A 27,859-nucleotide genomic window follows, 5' to 3' on the forward strand; every position below is an offset into this window, starting at 1 on the left:
AAGACTGGCTCCAGGTTGACAAGAGAGTGAGAAGGTTACTCAGCTCCTTTCTTTCTTTATTCAATCTATATGCTGAATATATAATGAGGGAAACGGTACTGGAAGAAGATGAGCAGGGTTTTAAGATTGGCTATGGATAACATCAATAACCTGTCCTACGCTGATGACAATACTCTGATAACTGAAAATGCAAATGATCTACAAAATCAAGGAACACAGGAAAAAACATGAGACTGACCTGTTTTGTCTTCTTTAAAAGAAGGAAGACTAAACTAACGTTAATTGTAGAATAATCAGCCTTTTAGGATCAACTATCAAAATTAACAATAAAAAAATACGCCATATGCTAGGATTTGGTAAGGCTTTCCCTGTGAACATTCTATAGATATGGAAGTTGGATTTTGAAAGCAAGACACTTTTGAATTTTGGTGTTGGAAAAAGTCTCTTGAGAATATCAGGAAAACAAACAAATGGATCGTAGAACAAATCAATCCAAAATTCTACTTAGAGAATGTTGTTTTGGAAATGTTTTCAAAATACGACAGGCTCAAACTGTCATATTTAGGAAACATTATGCAAAGAATAAGCTTCCTTAAGAATGCTAGAATGTTAATAATGTTAATTACACTAGGAAAGGAAAAAGAAGATGATCAGCAGCATGGTGGATGGGCTGAATTACAACAGCAATATGAATGCAACATTGAGAGATATAAAAGGACGGGTTGAAAACAGATCATGTTGAAGTTTATCTATGCAGTTGCTAAGAGTCAATCTTAACTTGATGGCACTTAATCAATTCAATGCTATCAATTCAATACGTACTGATCTTTAAGTTAGTCTTATTGATTTCAATGAGACTTTCTTTTTAAGGAAACATGCAAAGACATGTATTGTGGAATAAGCCTCTTTGACTGCAGCAGGATTATTTTCGGATATAAATGTACACCAGATTATTTCAATGGTTTATAAAAACATCTCAATCATTTTAAATAATCTTGGAGCAAAGTTTCAAATAATAATGTGTGTCATATTTCTAACATAAGACATCAGCATAGAAACATTATGGTTATTATAGTGCATTCTAGCATGCTCATTAGTGTGATAGCTTATTAAGTAGAAGTGTACTCATTAAAAACATCAATTAGATGTGTTGGACAAAGTGTCTTGCATTAAACCAATTTACTAGACATCTTATTGCATATGACAAAAGAAAGCAAACGGTAAATCTAGTAATGTAAATGTGCCTGATTAGATAGACTGTAATAATCCAATTTACTGATGAAGGGAAAAGCTAAAACTATATTTTTTCATATTGCAAAAGCAAAATATTTTGTAGCTGATTCCAAAATATAATTTTAAATGATGCCAACTGTATGCACATTAATATGAAATATACTATTTCCTAGTCTATACAACTGTAACCTCCAAATTATATATTAAGAAATCATGATCGTTAGGATTTTCTTTAAAGTTTTCCTTATTTATGCTGCATCTACATAAATGGTAACCTCACACTTCAATCTGTCATTTAGAATCAATAGGAGGAAACATCTATGCAATTAAGCTAATGTTAATTTATATCCATCTTTTTCTACGTTCCAAACTTGTATTTACAATCTCCTTTAATATAATGAAGGGGGAAAATAACGATATCAAAAACACATACAATTTTAAAATAAATACAGCATAAATATACAAGCCTAGACGTAGTTAAGTAGAACTGAATGCACAAGATGCTTCTGCCAATGAGAAATTAAAGGCAAGTTAGTTCTCTCAGTTCTCACTTCCCCTTGCAAATCCAATACAGAGCATTTTAGATGAGAAAGTGATTACAGGGCCAAGGGAGAACTATATGGATTAAAATTCCTTGTTGAAGAACTTTTAAAATTTAGGATCTTATTTTGTACAATTGATTTTACTAGTATTGACAAAAGATGTTACATACAGGCTTCATTATCTGTAACGTAATTTATGAACAGGATTATGGCCTTCTAAAAATATTTATAATTCATGCTGAGGGAAATAGTCCTTTGTGTTATCTTTGTTGCCCCACTGCTCCCAAATTTATTTTATATACTGAAATACAAAAGGTGACATTTGGTTTAGCATTATAGTAACAGAGGCTGATACATTTGAAATGCTTCCTCAGAAGAAAATAGAATTCTTACTTCTCCATCAGGACCAAGTCCAGATCCTATTCCCTCCGTGTTGTCTTCTACCTTCTGAAATAAAAACAGATGGATAGTTAATATTTCAACAGAAGTTCTGTTTAAAAATATTTAAATTGTGATTTTCTTAGGCGATGTTGGGGAGCAAATGCCTCAATCAGGAAGTTGGTTCAAGCGGGGGACTTTTCCTACATAAATAGAAGAGGGCAAGGTCTAACTCCATTCCCCCCCCTCCCAAAAGAAATGTTGTTGAGCGTTATCTAGTCTTTCCCAGGTGAAAGATGAAAGTCAGGGTAGATTCCTGTGAAATGGTCACAGAAAAATAAAGTAGCTAGTCTGAACTCTACACAGGTGGATCAGGTTGTTCACACCTGATACTTTATTGAATTTTGTGCAATTAGACAGTTCCTTTCACTGATTTCATATTGAAGTATAAACAATATGATACATTTTCCAACTGTATACTGTCTCCAGACTTGTCCCCTTAATTAAAGCAGCAAATGAAATGCTACAATTATATCTGGCCTTGGAAACTAGAACTCGTTCATATTTTAATTACGTCCAAAAATTAATCCAGTTTATCATTCAATTCAACATTTACAGTATATCTCACTCCTAATTCAATAGACCCTGGATGGTCACACACAATCATAACAATATACAGGTAGTCCTTGACTTATCATCACAATTGAGACTAGAATTTATGTTGCCAAGTAAGAAATTTGTTAAGTGAGTTTTGTCCCATTTTGCCACTTTGCTTGCCACATTTGTTAAGTGGATCACTGCAGTTGTTAAATTAGTTACGCGCTTGTTAAGTGAATCTGGATTCCCCCATTGACTTTGCTTGTCAGAAGGTGGCAAAAGGTGGTTACATGACCCCGGGACACTGCGACCGTCATCAATATGAACCAGTTATCAAGCATCCCAATGTAAATCACGTGACCATGGGGATGCTGCAACAGTTGTGAGTGTGAAAAATGGTCAAAAGTCATTTTTCAGTGCCATTGTAACTTTGAACGGTAACTAAATGAACTGTTTGTAAGTTGAGGACTGCCTGTATGTTCTAAAATCAGCATATTTAGGAGTAATTTTAAAAAGGCTTCAAAAAAAACCAACCAAACAAAAAAGTTCCAGATGGACCATTCCCTTTCCGAATGCCAAGACAGCATAAGCCTGACAACATCTCAGGGATAGGTAATTCCAGAAAGTCAGGGCCGACACCAAAAAGGCCTGCTACCAAGCTACTTTCTCAAAGTAGCATCCACTTGCAAGCCAATTCTGCAAAAATTCTCCATTTGAAGAATATGGTTCCATACGACACAAGGACGCAAGCCATACAGCTTTAGAAGTAATAAACCCACTTTGATTTATAGCTGAAGATAAACTGGCAACCAGCGCAGCGGCCAAAATCTAGATGTCCCAAACTTTAATAATAAAAGAAGAAGTTGGTAGTGGCAGCAATGGCTGCAGTATTAGTTAGTTAGGCAGTGACAGGCAAACAGGAAGGAGATTTGTGTGCATCTGTGCTGCATCAAAAACCTTAGAGAACTGTAGAGACCTGAAAGATGGCAGGTGTATATCTCTAGCCTAACTGGTAAAACCCTGTTCTGGCTTTTATTTACCTGGTTTTTCTTCTTTTCCTGGTAGCAGTACAAAATATAGAAAAGACAAATGTGTTTAGGACCGTCTTTCGGTTGCCGTTCGTTGAGGACCACCGTCCGTCCACGTCTTTCGTCTATCGAGAACGTAACGGATTTTCGATTAAAATTGTCATTCGTTGGAGTCGTTGCTTCTCCTTCGAAAGATATATAATTTTCCCTGACATTACAGTGTGGAGAGAAGAATTAATCGAGACAATTTCTCGAGCTCAGAACTGAGAGTTGAAATGGGACTTCACATGCAGAGAGTACTGATGTTAAGCACAAAGCAGCCACGTATTATACTGCATATGAGTAATGCCCAACCATATAAAATGGCAATAGAAGACCATTAAGCCTTTGATGCAGAAACAGCAAAGAAAAAGTGAAAGCAAACTAGATGAGGAAATATTTGTACCCAAAAGGCTAGATGACACATTTACAATTCTTTAAAGATTTATCAGACCAGAACACTGTAATTTTACAAAAAGAAAAAGAAACACCCTGCTTCAAATTGCTTATAATTCTTAGACGCCGCCTTACTTTCGTTAGAACCTGAATTATTAAGTTTCTACCAGTCTTAGACTGTGAATCTGTCAATCACCCACACATAATAAGGATTATGTTTTAGGCATCATGTTATACATGCCTATCAATGACTTAGAACACTTCATATTATTAAGTTCCTTATCACAGATATTCCTAAATAAATAAATTTCTAATTAGCAAGAGTGATTTGTCCTGATAAAAAAAACATTTCATTAGACAGTAGTGTTAACGTTTAATGATCCTGAGTTCAATCAATCGATCAATTGTATGTCACCCTAAACCATGTTACAAAACAACTTTAAGTACATCTTACACCTCCTTTTATTAAAGAAAAATCAATGTTTATGATATGAAAGGATAAGGGCTAATTTTAAAAAAGGAGTGATTTTTGCATATTAATCCATTTGAAATATTGAAAACTTGAAAACTTTCAATATTGAAAATATTTCTTTCAGGAGCCCATTTAAAAATATGTAATTTATAAAATGAGCCATGGTCAGATTTCAATGAAACACGAGCATGTGCAGTATACCTAAATGTAGGTCATTTCATTTCTATTTTTCCCCCTGCCATTAGAGTTGCCCAGCTTAGTAAGGTCCCTTCCTCAAGGTTCAGGGATGTAACAAGCAGCATTCAGAAGTGGGAGACTCCAAAAATCTATCTACCAGGAAGATAAAAGCAAAAGCCTTTAATTTGGATTTAACAACGAACACTTATGCTTATATAATCTCAGGTTTTGACTATTTTACCAATATTTTCAGAAGTCTGTTTGGAAAGTAGGGATCTCGGAGTCCTAGTGGACAATCCCTTAAATATGAGCCAGCAGTGTGCTGCAGCTGCCAAAAAAGCCAACACAGTGCTAGGCTGCATTAACAGAGGGATAGAATCAAGATCACGTGAAGTGTTAATATCACTTTACAATGCCTTGGTAAGGCCACACTTGGAATACTACATCCAGTTTTGGTCATCACCATGTAAAAAAGATGTTGAGACTCTAGAAAGAGTACAGAGAAGAGCAACAAAAATGATCAGGGGACTGGAGGCTAAAATATATAAAGAAGGGTTGCTGGAATTGGGTATGTCTAGTTTAACGAAGAGAAGGACGAGGGGGGACATGATAGCAATGTTCCAATATCTCAGAGGCTGCCACAAAGAAGAGGGAGTCAAGCTATTCTCCAAAGAGCCTGAAGGCAGGACAAGAAGCAACGGATGGAAACTAACCAAAGAGAGAAGCAACCTAAAACTAAGGAGAAATTTTCTGACAGTTAGAACAATTAACCAGTGGAACAACCTGCCTCCAGAAGCGGTGAATGCTCCAACACTGGAAGTTTTTAAGAAGAGACTGGACAGCCATTTGTCTGAAATGGTATAGGGTTTCCTGCCTGAGCAGGGAGTTGGACTAGATGACCTCCAAGGTCCCTTGTACCACCACCACCACCATCATCATCATAGTATAGAGTACATAGCTCCCTCGAGTGTCCTTTTGTTTCTCTATATCAAATGTTTTTCAACCACAGCAACTTTAAGATGGGCAGACTTTAACTCCCAGAATCCCCTAGCCCACATACTAGGTTGACACACCTCAAAGCTGCTGAAGTTGAGAAACACTGGGCTATGTACATGAATTATTGGAGGCAAAGTATATTATCATGGCCTGAGCAAAATTCAGTGTGCCGATTATAATTAGAAACTTTGGAGATTACAACTTAAAGATGTTAAGACAGGGGTGTCAAACTGCCGGCCTGCGGGCCAGTTGCATCATAAAGAGGCCGCACCCACCCCACTCCGGCAATGCGAAAAAAGTCGTGATACGTAGCGACACGTCATGGGACGAGGTAAGTTTGACACCCGTGTGTTAAGATAATCCTTACGTCTTGCTTGAGAAATAAAATAAAATAAAGTTAGCAGTAACTAATCTAGAGATGCAGGATCAGACAGAATTTAAATATGTGTAATGAGTTAATTTTATAGTCTGTTCCTCTCCGGTCCCCAACCTTATTCCACCAGGTTTGGAGGTGAAAAAAAAAAAAAGATCCACTTTTCTAATTCACTACTTAAGTGCTGTTTGTAACATGTCCCATATGTTTTGGAATGAGCTGGAGAGAGGAATTTGGCATAACAGATCAAATGCTTTTTATGCTTATTATTATCTGCCAAATGTCCCTTTTAAAAAAAAACACTGAGAAAACCTTCTATAAAAATGCCTTGGAAGAAAGCAAGTGGGTAACAGGAGATTTCTTTAAAAGTCTTTCGGCAACAACTGAATTCTATACTTGCCTTCTTTCTTCTTCTCCTCTTCTTTTTTTCTTTGGCAGCTTGTGCTTGCTTGTGTTCCCACACCAAATTTGTCAAATTGGCCACGTATTCATCAGTTTGCTGCAGCAGATAGGCTAGACGTCTGTCTTTTTTCTGATCAATGAGTTTGCGGTAGCCTTCTTCATCTTCAGCCTAGTGGCAAGAGCAAGTGAAAATTCAAGTAACATCGACGCTTACTGCCTGACCACCATAGAACAGTTCAAAGGGAAGGGAGCAGTTTGCCTTTTTTAGTTTAAATCAGGCATGTCCAACCTGTGGTCTATGGGCCACGTGTGGTCGTGAATAGCTAGTATTGCAGCCCCACGAGGTTGTATAAAAATATCTTTAAAAAAGGAAGTTTGTTATTTATATACATTAATTATATATTTTATCTGCGGTCCAAGACAATTCCTCTTCACTCAAAGTGGCCCAGGCAAGCCAAAAGGTTGGACCCCCAATGGTTTCAATGGTAGTGGGAAATGCAGTTACAAATCATATCTACAAATTAGACTGTAATTCCTAATCTACTGGTGACATATCAACGGATCGTATTTATTGTTATTTAAGACATACAAGATGGCGATGATTCTCAAAGCACCAGTGGAGAGTCTAGTGAGACATTTATTTTCTACTGTTCTTTAGGGGAGAGATGGGGAACATGAGGGCATCCAAATGTTTATGAACTTCATCTTCCACAATTTCTAGCAGTAATCAAACCTAGCTTTGATTTGGGATTTGCAGTTTAATAATATTTGGAGAGAATAAACATAGCAGGTAAAACTATCAATATACTTTTTTCCCCTTACTGTGTGGACTTTACAATAAGCGCTTTTGTTGAAAAAATCTTGATTTGGGTTGAAAATTAAATTAAACACATGCCATTGATAACAATGACATTCCAAGGCTTATTGTGATCAAGCTACTGTTTTGATATACTACTCATTTTCAAAACATGGGACTCTCATCTTTTGTTGACTTTGTAAATTCAAAATCATACTAAGTTTACATAGACTTTCCCTTCCTTTTATTGTATCAAACTTCTTAAATTTTCTTTCCGACACCATACTGTTTTTAAAGATGACTCGTTGAAAGTTAGAGATTTTTACTTTATAATATATTTTGTCACAAAGAGTTGGAACTGTTAAAATTCCGTAGTGCACTTCAACTCCCAGAATTCCACAGCCAGCAATGCTGGCTGTGGAATGCTGGGAGTTGAAGTCCACATGCCTTAAAATTGTCAAGGTTGAGAAACACTGATATAAAATATCAGATTATCATCTCAGTATGTCTGGGCACTAGGTTCAGATAACTGTATAAGAAGCATTTCCCCATTTGTTTTCTTCACGTAATCCAACATAACAAGGGAAATGTGTTGGGGGGGGACATAGGATCCCACTAACAAAGTTGTCCTCGGGATACACTCCCTTGAAGCTTTCTTTGATAACTCGAAGGCACGAGAATACACTTTTATTGCCAGGCGTTTTAAAACATAATGTACATTGGAATTGTCATGAATTGCTGCGCCTATGTCCATTTTATTTATTTATTTATTTTGAGGCCATCTTCCACAAAAATTAACTTGCTCCTACTCTAAATGCAGGCGTATCACTTCCTTAACTCCCGTAATTTTGACTGAATATTTTAAGGAATTCTAAAGAAACAGGCTTCATATAACTTTTCCTTTAAGCTTCTCTTCTGATCCCCAAAACAAGACTGATTTTGCCAGTCTCCATAACTGATTACATCACCCCTTACCATCAGCCTTCTCATTCGTTCTTTCTCAATCCTCTCCGTTTCTTTCTTCTGTTCGCGTTCCGTGTTGGCATGCCAAGTACCCACAGCTTTGGAAAGCTTCTGAATTTTTCCAGCCACTGACCGATGGTATTCTTTAAAATCTTTAGCATGTTGTAAAATGCTATTGAGATATTCCTGTTAAAACAAAAGTAATAACTGTCAACTGAGGGCAGGGGACCAACAAAAGCAAAATCACTTAATTCAAGTACATGAAACCAATATTTTTTTATTCAATGCAGAACAGCAGTAGGTAGCAAGCAGTATTCTGTATGAGGACGGACTGCTATAAGTCCTCAATGTCGACCATACTGGTTTTGACTGATGGAATTTGGAGTACTATGCTGTTTCTGATCTTGAGAATTTAAAGACAAATGTTGCTGGTTGCACTCCAAACATTCCTCAACATAGAACTAACAAAAAAAGTAGGGGGAATAAAGCTAAATTTAACTTAACTGTACTAAACTCAATAGGATTACAACTCATGTATTTAGTAATAGTCCCCTTTTAGTTTTAGCAAAATAATTTGGAATGGATTTGAAGGCTTGGGGTTGAACATATAATCTTGATGATGCACGCTGCAAAAAAAAAAGAGCAAGTTTAGGTAGACAATAAGCTAGGATGGATACTCAAAACATATGAAGGCTAAATCTCTGTTCAAAAGAAAGTCCCCTGAATACAGGAATGCAGTTTAAGTAAATCTGGAATAACTGCTGAATTGCCTAATCTGCCTATTGAAAGCTCACTGTAGTTTATATTTTAACAGGACTGTCAAAGACAACAGTCTGCTATTCAATCAACTGTTCAGTTTAGTGGCTAAAGGGAGTGGGCTAGAAACTGGAGAACTGTGAATTCTAGTCCTGCTTTAGGCACAAAGCCAGCTAGGTTATTTCTAAGCCAATCTCTCTCTCTCTCTTAGCCCCTAGGATGCAAAAATGGCAAATCACTTCCGAAAGTCTTGCCAAGAAAACTCCAGAGACTATCCAATCAGTTGTCAGAAGTCAAGACTGACTTGAAAGGCTTGGTGCATACGTAGGCATATGTGTACATACATATTGGGAGATGAAACCTGGCTCATGGCAATCTTTAGGTTTTTGATGCAGTCTTTTAGGATTACCATATTTAGTTTGCAAAAATCCAGACAATCATCACATGCCAGCAAAGAGAGGGAGCCAACTGCAATTCTTTGCTGCCATTTAGTGGTCATTTCGATTTATGTAGCCCAGTTATGACAACCTTAATGCCACCTTACCTCCCTATTTTCCTGCCTCTCTTGATATATAGTTATTTCAGCAGCTGCCAGTTTCTTGAAAGGCAATTTCTTGAAAGCAGAGACACTACAGGTTTTTCTTACTGCAGAAGCTAAAGTATCTGACCCGTCTGGCTTCTGTACTGAGCAGATTCTATGGTAGCTATTTCTTGTGAGAAACAGGGCTTTAAAAAAAAAAAAGTCTCTTTCTTCAACGGCCAGTTGGCTTTTGAACCTTTTTAATACAAAAGCTACAAGTCATTATATTCTGCAATTGGATTTGGTATAACCTGGGTAGCAGTTAATAGGCTGTAGCCATGATGAGGAGAGATGTTCTCTCTGGTGTGGGACAAGGAAGATGCTCTAGGGCAGGGGTAACAAACTGCCAGCCTGCGGGCCGATTGTATCATGCGGAGGCCGCACCCACTCCAGCTCCAGCAATGCGAAGTCACGCTATGTCGCGACACGTCACGTGACATAGCAAGTTTGACACCCGTGCCCTAGGGGGATATAAATATATCTGTATATATGGCCCAGCACTTCCTGCAACTGTTTGGCTCAAAGCTTATCCAGCCTGGTGAGTATCTGAACCTCCATTCTCTGTGTATCCAAGGATGTGGTTTCTAATCCAGCTAAAAAACATTGTTAAGAACTATTTTTAAGTCATTGTTTCTGGAATTATAATTCTCAGCGAGGATCTCAAAGTTCAATGCAGATAGATCTAAAATGCAGAAGAGGAAACCTCCCTGTTGAAATCCTCTAATGGACACAAGCATTTGTGAGATCGACTACAGATTGATTATTTCAGAAAGAGGACATAGTTGGTGTAAAAAAAATCCAAAGTTCAGTTCCGGATATTTTCATTTTTTTAAAAAAAAAAATCACGCGGCAGGTAATGTCTGTTAACATGCCAACCGATGGAAATAATATTTATGAATTCCATTAGATATATTTCTACATCATAATTTCTCCTTACAAAGACTACCAAATATTGGATCCACCAAAAAGAACCAGAAGTATAAAGCAGCCTCATTTCCTGAAATGTGTATCAGGACAAGCCTCAACTCAGCAGCAGAGTTACCCGCTTTATCTGAAGAACATTTCCAATTCAATCTCTGACACTTCCGTTTTACAAATTTTTATTAATTTTCAAATAAACAAATTCTTAATACAAATATGGTGCACATCATTAAAAAAAACCTATTGAATATCAAATTTTCAGAGGTGATCGGCAGTCCCCCCCCCCGCATCTACCCTCTCTTTCACCCTTCCTACCTACTTCCCTCTTCCTTTCCTCCCCTCCTACCCACACCTCTCTCCTCTTTCTCTTCCAACTACCCTACACATCCCACCTCCTTCTTTTCCTCAACCTTTGGATGCAGTTTGGGGGTACTGGCCGACCACCTTCTCTTCACAAAGAAAAAATTACATTATTTCTCTATAACATATTAATACACCAAATTTTATATAACTCTACCCCCTTCATCCCCTTCCCCCCTCCCACCCCCCGGACTTCCCAGAACTGAATACAGGGATAAGCACATAACATCCCAAATCTAAATAAAGCTACCCAAACATAATACAATCAAATATTAATCTCTGACACTTCCTAATAGATTTGGGAGAGACTAAAATCCTAGAGATTCACTTCCTGCCAGATCCAGAAGTACTGAGCTTCTGCACCTATTAAGTTTGTTACATATCAATAACTCAAAAAACCACAGAACAACACACTCTGCCATTTGGATCCAAGGAAGAGTATTTTTTTAACACGATTTATGTCAGTGAAGTGTGACGGTGGGGAACAAATGTGAACCTTCTCAAAAAAGCTGACAGATTTTCAACGATCAGGAATGCGTTTCAGCGCGGCAATATACGCGGGGGACTCTGGCGAAATGACAAAAACAGTGTTGTGCCAACGCTAGGCAAGCTCCGCCCCTTTTGTACGTGCACTGTGTTCTCACATGCATGGATGAATGGGACGGAGCTCGTCTCACAATGGCACAACAGTTTCATTTTGATGAAAGTACTGGATATCCTGTGGACTCCTCTGTATCAGCAAATTCTAACCCTTTCAGATTTTTTTCCCAACTTATGTATTGAGCTGCCAATTCATTGTGTCTCTTTCTCATTATGTTAATACATGAGACACAAAAGAAGCAGCTGGATCTTCCTCCAATCTCTGCATGGCCATTCGCTAACAAATGGACTGCAGAGTAATGAGAGCCAAGCCAGCATATCCAGCAAGATAAAAAAGCAATGAGTGGGCCCTTGGCAGGTTATTCAACCCACTTGCAATGGGGAAAAAAAACCCACACAAACTGAACAATCCCAAAGTCACTGAAGAGTAAAATACCTGGTGCTTCTGTCTACGTTTTCTCTCCTGCTCTATTTTCTGTTGTTTCTCAAGTTTCTCAGTCATTCGGGCTTCCCTCAGGGTCTGCCGCTTGCTGCGTTTGTATGCCTTGGAGTTCAGAGCAGTCTCCAAAGTTGTGTCACGACGCATGCACGCCACTACTTCTTGTCGCAGCTGTGAACCAGAAGAGACAGCATTTTAAAAGGAAATCGTGTCTCAGCAGAGAAATTGCACTGATAAAAAACAGAAAGAAAAGAAAAAAGCATTTCATAGTGTTCTTTTCTTTTTCTTCTGGATGTCTAATATCATTGCGATGGGACTTCCAGATTCTAATATAAGTTTCTTGATCAAGTAAAGCGAGCGGATTTGAATTTGAGAAATCGACCAGATAGTGCTTAGTTTTAAAAGAAAAGAGACTTTATCAATTCAGTGCTGGCATTTATATCAAAAGTGGAGCTATAGAGTCAAATTAATTTCTTGCCCGATTTTAGTTTCATAGACTTGCTAGGTATGTGTTTATTGCTCTATTTTTCTTTTAAGTTTTAACTCCTGTTGTTTGTTGTGATCGCATAAAAAAAAATAGAGATGTCAATAAAACGATTCTCAGCACGAGGCCCATATTGTATAGCAGGTGGAATGCTAAGTCATTAAAATATAATAATTAAAAAATAAAAATAGTAAACATGGAAAGAACGTTCTCCTTAAACTTAACCTATTTTATGAAAGGTTTTAGACAGTAAAATAAGATAAATGGTGCCAAATGTTACAGGAAGTGCTGCCCGTGTGAAGACCAGCATGCACAGAAATATACACAAAGAAAAAAAATAAAACTTCTGACCCAGGAAGATCCTGTAACTGCTGATGATAAATCAACAAAATCTTGTTTCCAAATTGTTCCTTCTTGTTTCATTATCAGTTTGCAACTTTTTAAAAAAGTATGTTTTTACACACACACAAAATTAACAAACATTAATGTACATTTCCTAATGTATGATTTTTATATGAATTTTTGCCTAAGGAATTTGTTTTTGCATTTTTTTTGCATACGTTAATGCTTTTCGTACACTAAGACACTTTGGTGTCATATTCTGTTCCATGCAAATTGCAAGGAAAGCCTACCCTAAGAACATGACCAGGACATTTCTGTTTTTCTTCCATGGAAATGAAAACTCACTTGTTTCTAAACCCTTGCAATCCTTGCAGGACAGGAAATTACGTGAGAGACAAAAGAGGCACTGCATTAGCACTTAAGACGTATATACCACTCCATAGGGCTTTACAGAACTCTCTCAGTGATTTACAGTGTCAGCATATTTTTCCCCCAACAATCTGGGCCCTCATTTTATCCATCTCAGAAGGATAGAAGGCTGAGTCGGTCAGAATCGAACTCCTGGCTGTGGGCAGTGTTACCTGCAATACTGCATTCTAACCACTGCGCCACCACACTATCACTGCAGCTGCTGTGCTTCTCTTCTATAGACTGAGCTCACACAAGACATGTAAAATTCATTGGTACGCCAATTACACTTTAGCTTTAAAATAGAATGACTGAAATATAAAGGCCTAAGTATCTAATCACAAACAAACATATATTTTTCCCCAGTTCATTACCTGGCGTTGGAAATTCAGTAGCCTAAGCGCTTTCAGCTCCACCGTGGCTTTAGTCCTCAGATCTGGAGGTAAAGAACCAGGCAAATTTTCTAATTCCTGAATTCTGTGTGCAATTCGAGCCTGAAGCCTATGTAGGTAAGGATACAAGACAGAAAATTAAAAAAATAAAATAAATGAACTTGTCAGTTCCAAGTCTCTTTCACTATCTCTTGGCCTCTCAAGTTTGCTTTATGCATGGATTATTGACAGCAAATCGTTTTGTAGAGCCTGTGCTTTAAAACAAATAAAAGTGAACTGGGTCATAGTTTTTACTATTGAATAACACAACACACACACACAGAGGTTGCACAAACATTTCATGCAAAGGAATCTGGAATTTTCAAATGCTGTTGTTGTCCAGCCCCACATAGCTGGCCAATTCGAGAATGGAGAACCATTCAGATTTCAAAAAAACTTCCTTCACAGGTTAAAAACTGTAAAAGTTATCTGGTAGACTTATAACAAGCCACTTAAGGTGGAGTCTCTTTCCAACACTTCCTTCCCACGCCCCTACTCTAATAACCCTGCTCTTCTCTCTCCTTCTTCAGTATCAAGGCATGCAGCCAAGGCATGCAGCCAGAATTCCTGGGAATAAGGACGTTAAATGTATATCAGTGATGGCTGGAGCAGTTGCAAAAGCTGTTTTTAATGTCTGCATAAAATGTAAAAAACAACTTGAACTACCATAATGACTATTTTAAGGCTACTGGACCATGCGGCATGTAATATAGATAATCAAAGAATGAAAATGCAGGAACCCATAGTTTGATATAAACACAAAGAAGCTCAAAACTGGGTCTCCTGGCCTTTGTTGTTTCACAAAGATCTTCTATTAAGAAATGTTAGAGCAGCTGATCTGTATGATCACACTTCTAATACAATGAGCTAGAGCAGATGAAGTGACGCTTATCTGTTATCTAGCACTGACAAATCAAGCATCCAGCATCCAGAAAAAGTTCTCCTTATTCACAGAATCCTTTTTTTTCAGCTATTCTTGGCAGCAGTTAAGCAGTTCAACACCATCATCCTTGGCTAAATGTAATGTTCAGCCTACAATCTGAAAGCTATTTCAAATGGTGCATTGAGATTCTAATTAAATAGGGAGCAACTAACTCTCAACTGTGGTTAAGATCTTTGCTAAAAGATTCTTTAACTGTGTTAGCGAAGATGCAAAATTAACAAGTAACTATAGTGAGGAAGTACACATGTTTCAGGATAATTTCTAGGCAGCTAAAATGGTGTTACAGCTACAATGGCTCATTTGTCTTAATAAGTGCTATCAAAATAAAGAACATGTTTTTAAACTAGCTGAAACATGTGCATTGAAAGAAGCTACCAACATACCAAATTATCAGCATTGCCATTAATTTGAAACCAACTTTAAAATCTGTAGTTCTTATTTAGCAATTCCAAAAAATATATAATGAAATGGTCTTCATTATGAGATTTAAAAGGAAAAGGCTCAGAGTTGTTGTTGTTTAATTACTATGGCACTGCATCCTACATGGAATTATAATTTATGTGGCATCTTGGAATAGCTTATGGCAAACTACTTTGTCCTAAAATGTAGGTATCAAATACTTAAATCATCTTCACTGCCTAATCTTTAAAACAGATGGGGGAATAAGGCTATTTTTATCTTCTGAGGAAAATATTAAAAGCCATTAAGTCCTAAAATCAAGACAAAGAGGAAAGCAGTTTCCTGAAGCTGCCAGTTAAAGGGCTTTGGGGATTTAAACTAACCCTGTCCAAAATTTGTTTAATTAATCTCCACAGTGTAGTTATTTGTCTTTTTCGAAGCAGAATGAGAATTCTTAAAGGAATGATAAAGATCTTCTTGCAAAAGGGCACCATACCCTTGAATCAACTGAACACAACTACAGATCTTACTGGATTCTAGAGTAGGTGCCACACTGCAGAATTGATACCCAAGGAACAAGGAGAGGCAATACAAGAGATCCATTTGATAGAATCAACTCTGCTCATCATTTCAGGAGAATACCATATGTAATTTTTTTACAAATAGTATGAAGAAAAGAAGCTTTGCTCACAGTGGAATGACAATAAATTACACTGTACATTATTCATTTCAGAAGAATTCATTAAGATTAAAGAAGAACAAGTACTTTGTTTTGTTAAGAGAGCTGTTTAAGAACTTGTGCATAAATTTATCACACTGGCCCAGCTTTTAAAAATAGCAAAGTAAATCAAGTTGTTATCAACATATTAAATATATGAAGGCTTTATTGATATTTATTTCACAATAAAGGGATAACATTAAGAAGACTATAGCTTCATTGTAAACCTCTGTATGTTAAGCACAATGAAGCTGACAGAGACATCGTACTGCAATTTGACCTGCAGGAGATGCCAAAAAAAAAAAAAAAAAAAAAAAGCATGTGAAATATTAAGCAACATCAAATGCACAAGGTAACTTTGAGAATATGAAATTTTATTTTCCTAAGTTTTTCTGTTTTCATCAGACTTAAGAAGGGGGAATAGAAATTAGAATAGAATTATTTGAATGGCAGGAAGGATGATCAGAAAATAAATTCTGTGAAAAGAGACTGAAGGAGCTGGGTATATTTAGCTCTGAGGAAAAAATCTGGAGTTGAGGTGATATGATAGCATTCTTCAAATACCTGAAAGAATGTCACACTTGAAGGTCAAGACCTGTTCTCTCTTGTTCAGAAGTACCAGATGGGGAATAATGGATTTAAAGTTACAGGAAGGCAGATTCTAATGGTGGGTTAGGGTAAAAAAATCTTTCTGACAGTAGGAATACTTTGACAGTAGAACCAATTATCCAGAGAGGAAATGGCCTTGCCTTCATTGCATGCCTGTAGGTAGAAGCTATCTGGGATACTTTAGTTTGGATTCCTCCACTGAATAGGGAGTTGGATTCAATAGGCCAAATGGCTCCTTTCCCCTATATAATTTATGATTTTAAGACATTCTTAAAACATCAAAGTTTGCCCAAACAAAATCAAATCATATTGGGACTTATTCCAATTTTAATCTCACTTAAATGGAATTCCCTTCTCCCATTACTAAAATACAAAGTTCCAGATTTTTTTGTTTTTGTTTTAGAGGGGTTTTTGTTTTGTTTTGTTTTTGGCTTTAGAGTAAAACTGTTTTTGGTTAAAGCTTGGCAAATAAAAAAATGTCCTCTACTGAATCAGAAACACACACATACTGTATACATACTTAGAGATTTAAGGAAATGAAATGAAAAGATAGAGGGAAATGTAAATATTTATACAACATGCACATAAACCAAATCTGCACAACCCTTGAGTCATCAGATCAAAAACTCTGGCTTGGACTAAAGAAAAAAAGTAAAAGGAAAGAGCTGCTCAATCAATGAGTTGTATCATTTAGGAAAATTATAAATTATATAAACTGGATGGCAAACCAATTTTGAACTTGAAAATGGATAAAGAATCTCCCATATTAGGCTACAGAATAGATAGAAGTCACTTTGTATAAAAGGAAAATGAGTACTCTCATGTAAAGAGAGATCTATTTTTTTCCTATTAATCCTTCCAAATACACATATAAATACTTTTTTCGTGCTTCATTTTGTCTTTTTAGAGTGCTCAATTTCCTAAAAAACATTTTCAGGGACATAACTAACTGCAATAGAAAAAAATAGAAGAGGTACTGAGTAGCACAATTTTATGATTTCGCATACATTTTTGTTACAGTAATTGATCTTACTTAAACCTGGTTGAAAAACTGATTTTTTAAAAAAAACTATCAGAATTTTGAAGATTTCTCTTTAAATCCAAATTCCAATCCCAAACTGACTGGTAATTGTTGAGTTTAGCCTATTTTCTTCCAGGATTGATGTGAGGATACAATGAAATGAATAACCATACACACTGTTGCAGACTTTGAAGGAAGATCAAAGAAACAAATGTGATAAATAAAGCAGTACTTTTTAAAAAAATATCACACTTTTATAGATAAGAGATACTCCTAAAATTAAAAAGTAGTGCTCCTAATTTAAAGGATGCCCCCAATTTTGTAAACTATTGATACTAGACTTTTGTGGGGGAAATATATAGTTTTTTATTGCGTGAAATGAAGGTTTTGTGATGACCAGTCAGTGGTTTGATTTTATATTAGGGGGACCAACTTCAACCTTGCATTCAGCTGCTTGGAAGCTGCAAATTTCCTATAACCATGGTGTTGAACTTATGAGCACGCGTGCCACAGGTGACACGCAGAGCCCTCTCTATGGGCACGCAGGCCGTCGCCCCAGTCCTAGGCCTTCAGCTGGGTTTTATAAAACCTTTTCGCTTTAGGCCTCCGCTGCCGTGTGCAAAAAAAAAAAAGGTTCAATCAATTTCAACTTCTCATGGAAAAAAAAAGATTTCTCAAAGTTGGAATTGATTGATTGAACCTTTTAGTCCCATCCAGTCTGCTGTTACCACCGCAGCCTCGCCCACCCAATGGGCCATGCCCACCCGGCACCCGATGATACATAAGTGGGTTTTGGGTCGCAGTTTGGGCACTCGGTCTCTTAAAAGGTTCGCCATCACTGTCCTATAACAATCTTTTGTGGTTATGCCCATAACATTTCCTCTAGGTCTGAAATGTTTACAACAGGATGCCAAAGGTTAGGGATTTAACAATTTGATTCACCCTTCCCGTGCCCTTAATTCCCCAGCCGGACTACTGAGCTGATCTTCAGTCTTTTTCCAGAAAATATAATAATTGCTATGAAGTTTCCTTTAAAAATTTGAAACGACAATAAGAATTCTAACTCACAAAGCAAGCTAATCTGAAACACTCCATTTTGGCTGTTACCTATATTCCCGTTCCTGAAGAATTTCAACAGGATCCAGCCCCTGAGGCTTTTGGATGGGGCTGATACGATTCTGTTTTTGCTGCAGCTGAACAATAGGTGAAGGCTGACCAGCTGCAGGCTGCGGCACAGAAGGACCTGGCATTACAGCTGCAGGCTGGGTAGCAGCAGGGGCAGGTGACGGCCTTCCACTTGGAGGTGGCACAGCCAGTTTTTGGGGTGTACTTGAGGCATTCATATCCACTCCTTGCCCTGGAAAATAAAAAGTGAGGTAGAAGAAATACTGGTTAAAATCTAAGTATCTTAATAGAAAATTATTTTGTTGGAACATCTAGATCAGGGGTAGGCAACCTTGGCTCTTTTATGACTCGTGGACTTCAACTCCCAGAATTCCTGAGCCAGCATGGCTGGCTCAGGAATTCTGGGAGTTGAAGTCCACGAGTCATAAAAGAGCCAAGGTTGCCTACCCCTGATCTAGATCAAATGATATCAACTTTGAAACTTCTACAGTATTTACAGGCATTCACATGTACATACCAACAGAAGCATGAACAACTACTCGATCATAACACAATGTTTAGTTCTTATGCCTGAAATAAACATCCCACCTCAAAGTAACATTTCTGACCTACTCTATGATCACATGAATTATTTTCCGTTTGCTCTGATTCTCAAGTTATGGTTTTGGTCTCTTAATTATCCCTGTATTGATGTTGGTAAAACTGCATTAAAGGGAAAAAAAGGGGTCAAAGGAATAATGTTAAAGGGATTTCAGATGCAAAGCAACAAAAGTGGGAGGAGGAGCTTTTATTCAATGCAGATAAATTATTTTTCAATCAAGATCCTGGAAACGTATCAGGAAAAAAAGTGAATAGGCTTTGAAACTTTGTTATCTGTTATTCACACATCTGATAGACAATGCAAATATTTTTTTTCGCCTGGGATTCCAGAAACTGAGCAAGTGTGATTTTCTAAATGTTATTGAGCAAGGAAGCAATGAAGATTCTTTTCATATTCTAAAAAGAAAGGCAACAGTAGAATAGGTAACGTGGGAGCTATTAAAACCAAGTTAGGGAGAAAAAAAATGTAAGGAAAAAATATTTTTCAGAGATTATTGTTACCTTAGAGCAGGGGTAGTAGGCAACCTTGGCTCTTTTATGACTCGTGGACTTCAGCTCCCAGAATTCCTGAGCCAGCCATGCTGGCTCAGGAATTCTGGGAGTTGAAGTCCACGAGTCATAAAAGAGCCAAGGTTGCCTACCCCTGCCTTAGAGTCTTGTCAAAATCTTAGATCAGTATCTCTGGAAGCAGAATATTGCGATGACTCCTTGAAATGAAAGCTTCTTCTTTTCCACTAGAATTATTATTCAACCTCACTTCCCATGTGGGCATAGCACAGAACATAGAATAATAGGGTTGGAAGGGACCTGGAAAGTTTCCTAATCCAAGTCCCTGCTCAACCAGCAGACCCTATGCTATTCTGGACAAATGGCTGTCCAGTCTTGATTAATTATTCTCAGTGTCAGAACATTTGTCCTTAGCTCTAGGTTGGATCCCTCTTTAATCATTTCCCACCCATTACTTCTTATTCTCCCCTCAGGTGCTTTGGGAACTAAGTTGACTCCTTCTTCTCTGTGACAGCCATTGTTAAACAGGTGTTCACAAGAAGAAACTTCTGTCTGCTGGAGATACTCCACAAAAGGAGCTGTGGGAGGAGAAAAAAAAAGGGGGGGGGAAGAGCACTAAAACGCATCATGGTTATCTCTGCTCTCTTTTATCTGGGGAGAAAACAGCATTGACTACCTGCTATTGTGAAGATGAAGACAATATAGAAAGGAAAGAATTTGAAAAGACCTTATTTGCTTCTTCTTTCCCCTTCTCTGCTTAGAACACAGCTATCATGATTAACTGCACATGAGCTGCTGGTAGTTTTGAGTTACGGTACTGCAGTTTTACCTTCTGGCCAAGTCTTTGGAGCCATGGCAGCTGTATGTCCTGGCATCCCTGAAGCAACTCCTTGTCCAGCAATGGGAAGAGCTGCTGCAAGGAAAAATGCACATGACCTCTTATCGGAAGGTACCAAGAACCTTTATGTAAAACAGCTTCTGTGTCTTAGTGGTGACTTTCTGGAAATTCCTTCACATGAACTGTGTGTGTGTGTGCGTTGTTAATTAAACATTTAAATTTTACATTTCAGTAGAGGTTTTCAAATTAAAATGTAGTGATGTTCCCCCTTTTTTGCTCCATCTACCTAGTTCATACTAAAATTAAATGTATACAAGGAAATAGACCACAATTTTTATTTGAGGGCAAACACTTTATTTAACTTCAGGGACCCCTATGGAATTCAATACAGCTCTGTTTCTTTCTTTCTCTGCTCTGAGGTAAATGTATAGACAATCTCTCGCCAGGACATTACAGGAAATGCATATTCCACCATCCCATATAGAAGTTGGTTTTTCTAGTGTTTAAATTACTCAGGACCCCATAATGCCTCCGCTGCCTGTGCTACTCAGCCACATTGCTCCTGCACATATCTATGCACTGAAGCAAAAGGGGAGAAAAGAACAGGACTACTCCCTTTTACTCTTTTCCTCACAAGTCACTCTTTGAATTCCGATTGATACGTAATCAAGGAAAGGCCACAATTTTGTCCTCAGTCTTGCGTAGGTATTATAATACAGAAGGTAGCCATTTTACCGCATGCTCTGTAAAGAGTCTGTTGCTGCTGAATCCCGGGCAGTGACCTTTTCCCTTGTACAGCGAGCTGAATGTTTTCAGGGATTGGCTGTCCTCTAGCCAGCATTTTGTATGCTAAAATCTGAGCTCGGAGCTGATGCAACTGAACAGGACTGAAAGGTGAAGGGCCTCTACTGGGTTGGCTCATCACTTGTTGCTCTGCAGGCATCATGGGTCCTGGCTGACTTGGTTGCATCTGGGGTGGAGTTGGACCTCCTCCAGACATTGGACTAGACACGTGCTCAGGTGCTCCCAGGGGAGACGGATGCGGAGACATATAACCTGTAGTCAAAAACAGAAGAACCAAAAAAAAAATCATAATGGTTTGGTTTCCAACTAATAAACCCTAACAACTGAGTACTTCCAGTATCTGCAATAATCATATTTTTGTATGCAAAACTTTTCTTCCAAAAGACATTCCTAATTCCCAAGGGAAAAAAGGTTATTACACTTTCCTTTAGGCACATTTAAATTGAGCTCTTATCTCAAATAATTTTGTTCTCCGTGAAAAAAAAACCCTCTATTAAACCAAAGAGTGGTAAAAAAAAAAAAAACCAGAAAGAAGAATGAAGAGTGAATCCATGTCACATTATTTCTTCCCATTGAGATTCAGTTGGAAATGTCACCCTTACAGATATAACTAGTTTGATTTTGTTTCAGGATGTATATCTTGCCTTTTTATAAGTGACCTTTTAAGACAAATTACTAAATAAAACCAAATAAAAACACTTTTAACACTGCTTGCATTAAGGTCTTATTACACATCTAAGGAACATAATATACTCAAGCATATACATATGTGCATACTTTAACATGTAGTTGTAGTGATCACTCTTCGACTATTCGTCAAATGAATAATACATTAGGAAGAGGTTTTGATGTCTTGTGAAACTTACCAATTATAAATGTTAAGTAACTGAAATTTTAAACTAAATGCGCATCCACACACACACACATACACACTTTTCTCTCTCATACACTAAGTATTTACCATGGAAGAATAGAAGCTGGAGCCACACAAAGCACAGACTGGGCATCCATGATTCTTTCAGAAGAGAAAGATAACCATGTCTTCCATAACATAGCTACGGCATAAAGAGCTGGGAGCTTAAATATGGTGCAAACAGGATGGATAAAGGGAGATTCACAAACCACCAAGTTCGGAAATGATTGATTACACAAAAATTGAAGCTGCAGGTGATTTAGAGAATTTTGTCTCTGAGAAAACCAAAACTTAAAAACAAGAAAATAAGGGAAATAACCAGAACATAAATCTTAAAATAAGGGGTTTCTTTACAGTGAGTGATAGTCAGAAATGCCGTAGGTATGGAAACTGACAATACATGTTGTAAATATTATGGACTTTATTTGGGCCTGTGAGGAGGGGAACAAAAACCCTAACAAACAGATGGAGAAAGCTAAGTATATAAAGCACTCTAAGAAATTCAGCCTTGGATGTGTAAAGACCAGCGAATGACCCAATTTGAAACCAGAGTGGTCTGGAAGCTGGCCACTGTGTGAAAAGTGCACATCAAGCAAGACTTAGGGATCTCAGTAATAACAGCAGCAACTCATGAGGCGCGGTCGAAAAGTAATGCACTGCTATAAAAAGCAGGGGCACACAGGAAGCTGACTGGAGGAAAAGAACCCCATGTACACATACCTACCCACCATACTCCTTGATCAGTTTGGTGAGGATTCAGTGGGTCTACGAGTAAAAATGGGTCTGGATGAATGTACTTAAGCAAAACCTGGCTACATGGTGCTCAATGCAGCTGGGATCCTTTGTAAACAGGCTTGTCATTTGCTAACTTACTTCACTCTGAGATTATCTCACCAAATGATATGTGAGCCTGGTCCCTAGATAAAATTCCAGACTGCTGCCCTGAGCTAATAAAATAAACCTCAATATACCCATTCCTGGCCATTCATGAGCCATGCATAACAGCCCGTGAGGAGAACTGGTTATTTCCGCTCAAACGGTGAATGTTTACAGTATAAGTGAAATGATATAACATGCCTTATCCCAGAAGTGGGCAACTGTGGCCCTTTTATGGCCGTGCTGGCTCAGGAATTCTGGGAGTTGAAGTCCACTGGTCATAAAAGGGCCATTAACTGCCCACCCCTGCCTTATCCAATACATGATCCCGCAAATAAATCCACCAATCTGTTTATTTTGCTAGGCTCCAGCTTCACCTCTCTCAGTCACTACTTGAAATGTTACTACAAGATGCATTTTTAAAAATTTATTTTTATCCCACTTTATTACTTTTATAAATAACTCAACATACATACTCAATGCTCCTTCCTCCTCCTATGTTCCCCACAGCAACAACCCTGTGAGGCAAGTTGGGCTGAGAGGAAGCATCTAGCCCCAAAGTCGCCTACTTGGTTTTCATGTCTAAGGTGGAACTAGAACTCATGGTCTGTCGGTTTTTAACCTTGCGCCTTTATCCACTAGATCCAACAGGTGCCAGAACAAAAAATGTGTATTGTAGAAAATGGCAGGCTGTGCTCAGCTGTGCCTATCCAAGGGCAGAACAATGTGGCCAAAGGTTCTCACTTCCCCCATATGTATCTGCCTCAGTTTCCAAGAATTCCTATTCTACCTCAACCTTCCCATATTGTAGAACTTTCCAATCAGCCAGTCCATAACGTTTCTCAAGAAAGTTTCCACTTAAGCCATTTTATTCTAGATTTCCAGATGAGAAGTTGAAAGACAATTGCTACGTTTGTCTCCTACGGTTGTTGCAAATTGAAGAGACATTCTATGCCTCAGAAATTATGGCCATACATAGCACAATCCTTTAACCAAGTATACATGTTGCATTGAAATTAACTGAACTTTTACATGCACTAGTATTATGCAGTGCCACAAAGTTGTTATCAATTTGCAAACATTGGCAACTGTAACAAACTCCTTAGTTCTTCAGCCATGCAAGCAATTACCTACAATAGGCATATATTGTATAAACGTAATTATTTCTACTCAGCAGAGTAATTATGGGCTATATAGCAACACAGACACCAAAACTAAATACAATATTTTAATAATCTGCAAACATTTCACCCAATCACTTTAAACACTCTGTTCTGAACTTCCAGAAAGTACAGTAATGCACCCAAACATCTATTCTACAAATGAGGACAGATTCTACTTCTACAATTGCAGTAATCTTCGTTAGCTTTCATTTAACCGGTGCCTTCTCTGGGCAATGGACTTCCAAGTCTAAAAATACCTAGCCAACCCAGAGGACATCAAATTGGGCAATGCTGATCTTAATTCTTCACTTTTGTCCTGGAGTCTTAAGATCCGGTATTAAACCAGTTATTACCTGACATTTTTATAAACTCTCTTCCACATTTATTTCCATTCAGATCCAACACCGACTGTAACTCCGATCCCTGTTACTCCTTTCCTTCCTAAGCACATTAAATTGCCAAAATTCCTTACAGCTGAATTGCTTCCAAACAGCAATCCTCTGAGCACAACCTGGCATGAATACAGTACTAAACCAACAATGGTTTAATGCATGAAAAACATTATTGCTAAAGCAGTGCAAAGGTAAAATTAAATACATAAAATAACAATGGTTAATTAGTCAAAAAATATACATTCAACTGCACTCATTTTACATTTTTAACTATTCAAGCCTTCTGAAGAAGCACTATCAATTTAATCAGGCCTATACATGTACCATATGTATTTAATCTTTTAAGAAATAAAGAGTTAATTCAGATAGAACAGAAGGAAGATTGAAAAACAGCTGACCAAAAAAAAAATCTTCATCCTGCAACTTCTATCCTGCAACACTTACTCTAATAATGTCACACCTTCAGTGAATCATCACAATACTCCCTGTACATAAAATGCTCTATTACATAACTGAAGGAAACAAAGATTTCAATACGAATATATTTTCATGATAACTGCAAGAAACACTAAATAGTGCAATTATCTTCTTTTTTTAGAAAGGCACTAGCAATAGCACTTAGACCAGTGGTTCTCAACCTGTGGGTCGGGACCCCATTTGGGGTCGATTGACCATTTCACGGGGGTCGCCAAGCAAGGCTGTCCGCCATTTTTTTTGTCCGCCATTTTTTCCCCCTTTTCCGGCGGGTGCCTTACCTCCCTTGAGCTGGGCCAGCTGGTGGTCGGCCTGCTCCGTCTCTGCCGCTTGCCAGCTACGCCTCGGCCGGCGCAGGGGGCGGAACCACGCATGCGCAGCACTCCCGGGCAGGGAAAGTCCTCGACTTACGACCGGTTGGGTAGTCCTCGACTTACAACCGGTTTAGTCCTCGACTTACGACCGGTTTAGTCCTCGACTTACGACCGGTTGGGGTCGCGGCATTAAAAAGGTTGAGAACCACTGACTTAGATTTATAGACCACTTTGTAATGCTTTACAGCAGAGGTCCCCAATCTTTTGAGCACCAGGGACCGGTTCTGTGGAGAGAGGTTTTTCTGTGGACCGGAGGGGGCGTGGTTTCATGTACTGCCTGCATCCCACGGATGGGGCTTTGCTTGTTTGCGTGAACCGGTTTCTGGCATGCCGTGGCCCGGTGCCAGTCCACGGACCAGGGGTTGGGGACCCCTGCTTTATAGCACTCTCTAAGCAATTTACATAGTCAGCATATTGCCCCCTAACAATCTAGATCCTCATGTTATAGACCTCAGAAGGATGGAAGGCTGAGTCAACCTTGAGCCAGTGAGAATTGAACTGCTGGCAGTCGGCAGAATTAGCCTGCAATACTGTATTCTAACCACTGCATCATCACGGCTCATGCAAAAGAGTCTGCCATAGTATCTGTTTCAAGATACCATTAAAGGCAGCAGAATAAGACAACTCTGCACCAGAAATTGCAATCTACTGGAAAAGGTCTGCCGCCCAGACCTTTAAAACAGTCTCAATAATGCAAAACCAGTGTGCTTTCACCTAATCCCCATTTATAACGACTGGTGATGTTGCTCGGTTCATATTTGTTGATGGGAAATGGGTGGTCATGATGCCTATTTCAACAATAAGAGAACTACTTTAATCTAAATTCCTGATTATTAATCCAAAACTCCTCTTCAATCACCAGCCTTAATTCCTTAAACCCTATCACTTTTGGAACTACTGGGGGTGGGTGGGTAGGTGCAGCTAGTAAGTAGTCAAATTTGGTCTATTCTCCCCCCCGTCTTTCACAAATCCAGCACACCATCAAAAATAGCTCTACAAAGAGAGATGAAAGTAAAATAAATTTGAATCGCTCTAAAAACAAGCTGAGCTTTTCTCAGATCGTGGGAAGAACCAGATAACTTATCACAACGAACTCTGAAGAGGAGAAATTCATGAAGCATTGTATCCCATATTAATCAGTCATTTGGATTTTCTGTTTCTGGATCAAACTGTCTTGTACTGCTTGTACTACAGCAACTGTACTGCACAATTAGACCTGTGGCATCATTTCAGTTTGCACAATTCCGAACAATCAATATGCAACCTGGGGTAACTATATGTCAAATGTTATAGGATTTGAGTTTTATGTGCTAGTCACATAAAACACATTTTTGTTTGCTGTGACTACGGCTGCAACTAATCTACCAGTCTCAAAATCACTCCCATTTGTTATTTTTTTTCTTGAGAAGAACAAAAAGGAAACATTAGTAAGCATTACAACAGAGCCAGATAAATAATTAGGCAGGAGGGAGAAGGGAGGGCGGATGGAGAGAGAGAAAGAGAGGGGGAGGAGAGGAAAATAAAAAACAGTGTCATAGAAATCAACTTACGGAACCCAGCAACATTGTCATATCTTAAAATAAATGTCTGTCACCTAGTTCTGTGGAGCTTCTGGAATGCTAGAGAGCTGTTTAAATCATGGAACATTTGTGAATATTATATAAATATCCAAAGTGAATATTGCAAATGCAAGGTTTCAACTACGAATTCCTTGGGGAAAGGGCCATGAAGGATGTGCTCCTAGTAAGTGCTCGTTTGTTTTTTAAAATTGCCAGAGATTATTTTATACTAACCTTCTGTTCTGAAAGCTTAACCAGGCAGCATATGCTGCTACAAGAAAATTTGACCTTTCAAGAGGCCTTCCTTGTCTTCCATAAGCATCTGAAAACAAACATCTGCAGAGGCACTGACTGGGGGATTGTGACATGAAGCTTTGGAAAAGGCAGGCTGCATTATTAACATATGGCCCAAAGAAATGAACTGTGGAAAAGGTTGCATATCTAGCTTGAAATGTATTTTTAAGTCCGCCAAAGCCACACAGCTTTTAGGTAAGTTAACACCTGTACCATTGCTTTGAGGAGGGAAAACAAAGGCCTCTAACCATGCCCTTCAAACTGCCAGATGCTTGATACTGTATATCCCCATCTAAGTTTCTGAAGAGCCAAACAGGACACTTGAATAAGCCACAAATGATTTATATTAGATTTGGTGAACTATAATTTGCACATACCCAATTATGGAAAGTATTTCAGTTATTACAGCCACCACTAAACAATAACTAAATTACTCACCATTTCCTTAACAAGTGACAAATTATGATGCCAAATCTTGACCTAATGTTAATAACTGCAATCAATTACTTAATTTGCAAAAACAACTCTCTCTGAAAT

General features: G+C 38.2%; 1 protein-coding gene across 1 annotated transcript in view; it reads right to left on the reverse strand.

The window, feature by feature from the left end:
• SMARCA2 (SWI/SNF related, matrix associated, actin dependent regulator of chromatin, subfamily a, member 2) overlaps nucleotides 1-27,859 on the reverse strand; it is a 109,941-nt gene that overhangs the window by 61,006 nt on the left and 21,076 nt on the right. The window contains exons 4-11 of the mRNA XM_015826093.2: nucleotides 21,209-21,529; nucleotides 20,465-20,548; nucleotides 18,511-18,760; nucleotides 13,657-13,783; nucleotides 12,046-12,219; nucleotides 8,405-8,578; nucleotides 6,632-6,802; nucleotides 2,169-2,222 (exon numbers count right to left, since the gene is read on the reverse strand). Coding sequence (XP_015681579.1) covers nucleotides 2,169-2,222; nucleotides 6,632-6,802; nucleotides 8,405-8,578; nucleotides 12,046-12,219; nucleotides 13,657-13,783; nucleotides 18,511-18,760; nucleotides 20,465-20,548; nucleotides 21,209-21,529 — 1,355 coding nt within the window. The remainder of the gene's footprint in view (nucleotides 1-2,168; nucleotides 2,223-6,631; nucleotides 6,803-8,404; nucleotides 8,579-12,045; nucleotides 12,220-13,656; nucleotides 13,784-18,510; nucleotides 18,761-20,464; nucleotides 20,549-21,208; nucleotides 21,530-27,859) is intronic.

The sequence above is a fragment of the Protobothrops mucrosquamatus genome, unplaced genomic scaffold (genome assembly GCF_001527695.2).
Source record: "Protobothrops mucrosquamatus isolate PMUCROS unplaced genomic scaffold, P.Mucros_1.0 scaffold_205, whole genome shotgun sequence".
Taxonomy (NCBI): domain Eukaryota; kingdom Metazoa; phylum Chordata; class Lepidosauria; order Squamata; family Viperidae; genus Protobothrops; species Protobothrops mucrosquamatus.